The sequence below is a fragment of the Pteropus alecto genome, unplaced genomic scaffold, assembly GCF_000325575.1.
Source record: "Pteropus alecto unplaced genomic scaffold, ASM32557v1 scaffold237, whole genome shotgun sequence".
Classification (NCBI taxonomy): domain Eukaryota; kingdom Metazoa; phylum Chordata; class Mammalia; order Chiroptera; family Pteropodidae; genus Pteropus; species Pteropus alecto.
In genome coordinates, this window is record NW_006440624.1 from 778,585 (window position 1) to 783,511 (window position 4,927).

The window sequence follows — 4,927 nt, forward strand, 5'->3', positions numbered from 1 at the left end:
ACATGTGATAAGAATGTGGCAAATGAATGAATGGGTGGCATATATATGTGACTGTTGCCGAAGCTGGGTTGCTAGATAATCCTCAGATGTCAGATTTCCGTAAGGCCAACATGTGACTCAAAGCTTGCCACTCAACAGAATACTGGGCTGTGCTGGTATTAAGAGGCTGGCTGGAAGCTAGGCTCCCACTGTGCACTAGCCTAACTCCCTGTCGCTTTCTCTGTGTGGGTGGGTGTGCATGTGTGTGTATGAGGGTATACATTTTTATGCAGTGAGTGTTTAAAGAGCTAAGCACTGAAGCTGGATTTCCACAAACGATCATCACGAGCACTCCAGACACACCAAACTTCCTCTTTTGGTATTTTTTTTCTCCTTTCATCTTTTTCTTTTGCAAATCCCAAAGGGGAGAACCCCCAACATCCAGCCTGCAGGATTGAGATGATTTTCTCTCCCTGTCCATGTGGGTGCCCTCTCAAGGTTAGAACTTGAAGCTATGTGGGACCGGCATATTCTTCAGCACGAGAGGAGAAGAGCTGCGTGAAGGAGTAGCAGACACCAAAGGAAGAGTGACTTTGCCCTGTTAACATGAACAGCAGCTTGCAGGTTAACCTGCCCAGAAGCTGGGCTGCTTCAAGTGGCTCACTCCAGGAGAAGTCTGAGCATTCTTTTTTTCTTTTTTATTACTATAGGATGGAGGATGAAGCTGTCTTGGACAGAGGGGCTTCCTTCCTTAAGCATGTGTGTGATGAAGAAGAAGTAGAAGGTGAGCTTTATGGGTCTGGGGAAGTGTATATTTTTGTACATATGTCTTTGTGGATAATAGCACTCATACATTTCATTATCTCGTATTTTTGAAATTAAAAACCAAGAGTTTCTATGGAGTTTCATTAATCTCCACATTTTGTTTCAACACAGAAAGTAATTTTAAGAACTTCATTGGACCATCAGAATCTGAGTCAAAAAAAGAGAGAGAGGGGTGTCTTACTTGGAAGCAGGTACCTATGTTAGCTGTACCTCTTGTGAAATACAAATATTTTGCCAGGTAATATGAACCACCTTCCAATGACTAATTCGAGGAAGCTGCTAGATTTATATAGATGTATTTGGTTAAATCTTCTATTTTTTCCTTATAGTTTGCAGGGTTGAGAAACAGGTGTTCCAGAAGGAGAATGATGCCATTATTGCCAGAAAAATGGGTCTAAGCTGAGGATGTAAAGAATGGTAATCACGGATGAGTCTCAGTTAGGAAACGATGGATAAACATTTTTTATTTAAAAATCCTTCAGAACCTTTTTTTGCTAATGTTCTCCAGTGCCTATTAAAAACCAAATAAGAGTTAAATTTTATCTTGTGATGTGATGCTTTCAGTGTGTCTTCTCTTCTCTTTGACTTATCAATAATATGAGAATCGTACTGTTTATTTGATAGTGAGAAAGCAGGGCTTAATTAATATTTATTAAAGTAATTATGTGAAGGCATCACACCTATACAAGGTATTACTCATATTTATAATGACATTTAAAAAATAATCGATACTTATAAAGTTAAATGAAACTTGCAGGTGAACCATGTCATAAATTGTGCCATTTAAAACCACCTGAGAGATAATTCATATGTGTTCTGGAAACTATGGTCTGATTGGTGCCATTTGGTAACCATTTAATGCCTACCAAAGACTTGGACCAAAAGGTGGTGCGGTTAGGAAGAAGAAGGTGGGTACTGTGTGTTCTAGAGTGATTCTTCAACCAGACTGATCCCAGGCAAGTGATGCTCCGGTGCCACCTGGAATAGTTTGAACAGTGTGACCGTTGTGTTTTCATGTTTCCTTAGTAAGTTTCTTCTGACTGTGTAGTGTTGGAACATTGGTTCCCTCCCTTCCACTTCCCTACTTCCCGCATTTATGCTCTTGAGACTACTAAGAATTTGATACCTAAGTTTCTGAGGAAAAAGGAAACTACAGTATTTTCTTTCATATTGTTTTATGGGTTCCTTGCACTTTTACAACACGACTGTGGGAAAATGTCAAGTTAGTGAAAGCGAAATAGTAAAACTTTTGTTTTAAGATTCTTGTAACCCCTGATGTTAAGTCTCCATTATGATGACTTTGTCACTGTCCCAGTGTCAAAAAGGAAATAAGAATCTTAAAGTTATAGCATATGGATGTAGGAAATATTGTAGGATTGAGTGAGTATTCTATAGTTTTGACAAAGTAGAAAAATCAGTGAGGAAGCTTGGGACTGAGATGTACTCTCTGTGTGTGTATGTTCCTTGAGAAGAATACTTTAGCTAAGTTCACAGGAGATGTAAATCACTTCTTAAGTTTATAAGGCCTGTAGGATTGCAAATCAATATTGAATATTGATATTGACTGTGATGTTTATTTCCTGAAGTATTTCCCTTGATTTTCAAACACAAAACTAAGATAACAGTGTAATGAATAGGACACATCTGTAGCTAGGTTTCTTTAAGGAGAAACAAAGAAGACAACAAAAGGTGGTAGGAACATCTATAGAATTGTGGCTTTGTGGTGATTAAACTTGCCATATGGATTTTGTATATTTTCCTGTTCTGATAAGACTTATATTTTAATGATTATCTTTCATATTGGTTGGAGCTTAAGTCGATTACATTTCTTTCAAGGCATTTTTAACTAGCTGCCTGTTGTTAAATCCTGAGGCTCTAAAGGATGGTTGTTTATGGTTTCATTATTTGGTGAGAACATCCAACAGTACAGGCTCCTCTACAGTACAACTGTTGAAACTACAATTAGGAACTATTAGTTTCTAATTCAGTGCCCACCCAATTGGCTCTTCCATTTTCTCACCTGGTTTCATTTGGCAGAGGTGGAAGCCCTTAAATTTTATAGTAACTCTAGGTGAAAGTGTAAAGAAGTTAAAATAAACATGGGTTTGGTGGCTTATCAATGACCCTAGTGGTTGACAATGAAGAAACAGATAACTCGACTGTCGAGACTGCTAATAAGGATTTGTATTTTGCATGGGCATATAGTCCTCAAGGACACGAGTCTATCTCATATTTTTATTGCATTGGGAAAGGTGTATTTGAAGGAAAGCAAACTGTTATCTCTGTCCTGGAGTAGCTGAGTTCTGGTACATTTATGGCACAAGTAAGTGCTCTTACTTACTTTTTAAGGATCAGAAATTCAAAGGGCAAGGAGCTGGAACACCTTACTTTTCTATTATCAAACATATTTCTTTTTATCCAAGTAGTTCTTTCTCTTGCTTTTAGGATAAACATTGTCGAAGCATATTGCAGCACACCTGGCAAAAGTAAACTTAAAAAAAACAAAACAAAACTTTGCTTTTTAAAGTAATTTGCACAAATAAAATGCTCTCCCATTAAGTGATTATGAAGGTGACTAAGGTCCAGAAGCTCTAGTTACTTTGAAATGTTCATGCTTTTAAAATTCTTCTTAGGGTCCCCAGTTCTGGGGGGATTGGATTCAGCTCAGCCTGAAGGAAAAAGACCCAGATACTGTCTCATAGCTCCTTCTAATGCTGTAGTTCTAAGAAGGGGAGAGATTGAGAGTTCCAACCACGCCCTCAGTTCACCTGGTTCAACTTTACTCTCAGTGGGTGGCATGACACTTAATCCATGTTCTGAAAACTCAATAGAGAAACCATCAACTGCAAAACTCATCTAAGAAAAGAGTGAGTCAGAGGAGGAGTCATCTTCTGTTTCAATAATGAATTTATCTATGTGGGATATATTTAAAGACCTAAACCTCATTTTTATATAATTTGCCTTGTACATTTGTGTTAGTGGTGTAAAGAGATATTCTTTACAAAGGAAACCAAGTGTCAATTTTTAACCTTTAAAATAAAGAGCAGTTTTAATATCTGTTCTTTCATTGGTTACCTAGTACTATGTATGGTTTTGTAAAGTTAACATTTTAGGCACAAAGTGGTTACTGTGGATAAACTCATTTAAAAATTTTAACCTTTCAGATATATTTGTTTCTGTACCAAAAGGCTCCATCTTTCAGCCCAGGCACTTTCACAGAATTGGTTTGTAGATGATGAATTGATGTTACCAGAATGACCCAGAAATGTGGACTGTAAGAACACTGGATTTTCATTTCAAACACATGGTGACAGAGGAAATTGCCAAATTTTGTGGCGTGTACCATGGTTGAGAGAGGTAGAACGAGCCCTAGGTAGCTTTTTCCAAACAGAAGGAAATCTTATGGATGTTTTATCCTTAAAAATGTTAGCCAGGATTTTGGATCCGTATGATATAAACAGATTACTTAATAGTCTCATATTTCGCAATAGGGGAAAAGAGCAAACTCCGCCTTATCCTCTGAGATAAGGCCTTGGCTCTGTGGGGCTAGGTAACTCCCCAGCAAGGCAAGCCCTGGCAACTCCGGTGTTATGTGCGGGGCCTTTTCTTAACATCAAGTCTAACCAGCAACTCAGGAAGCATAAAGTACGGCAAGACAATATTGGCTGAAATGTGTCTCCGTTTCTGAAGTCTGATCAGTGCTCTCAAAGCTATGATATATTGTGGTGGCTTTCCTCTTCCATTCAAAACCAAGGCCAAAAGGAAGTGAGCTCCCATCTGTCCAAATGGAAGAATGATTCTTGAAATTCCCATGTCTACTGGTTGACATTAAGAGAGTATTGTTAAAAATGCATGTAATTTACAGGAGGATTATTTTTTGGGAAATAAAAGTAAAAGTAGGGCACTCTCTGGAGCACAGTAAATATTTACCAAATATTTGTTAAAAGAAAGAGTGAATAAAAGAATATACAATATAAACTAAATGTTACTTTATATAATCCTCTAAAATTTTTGTTTAATTTTTTAGTTTGAAATTTGGTTCTCAGTATTCTTAGTCAAATGAGATGGTATATTCTCCAGTGATCCTATCCTTGCTGTTACTCCTGTTTGATTTTGCAAAGAT

The 4,927-nt window shown here is 37.5% G+C and overlaps 1 protein-coding gene across 3 annotated transcripts in view; it reads left to right on the top strand.

Annotated features, from left to right (window-relative positions):
• The first annotated feature begins 652 nt into the window (after nt 1-652).
• The window catches only part of SLC4A4 (solute carrier family 4 member 4), a 265,785-nt gene continuing 261,510 nt past the window's right edge, over nt 653-4,927 (top strand). For 2 of the 3 annotated variants that reach the window (XM_006917293.1, XM_006917295.2), the window contains exon 1: nt 688-763. In XM_006917293.1, coding sequence (XP_006917355.1) covers nt 691-763 — 73 coding nt within the window. In that variant the 5' untranslated portion in view covers nt 688-690. Of the gene's footprint in view, nt 764-4,927 lie in introns of all 3 variants that reach the window. The other variant, XM_006917294.1, reaches the window with a different exon arrangement.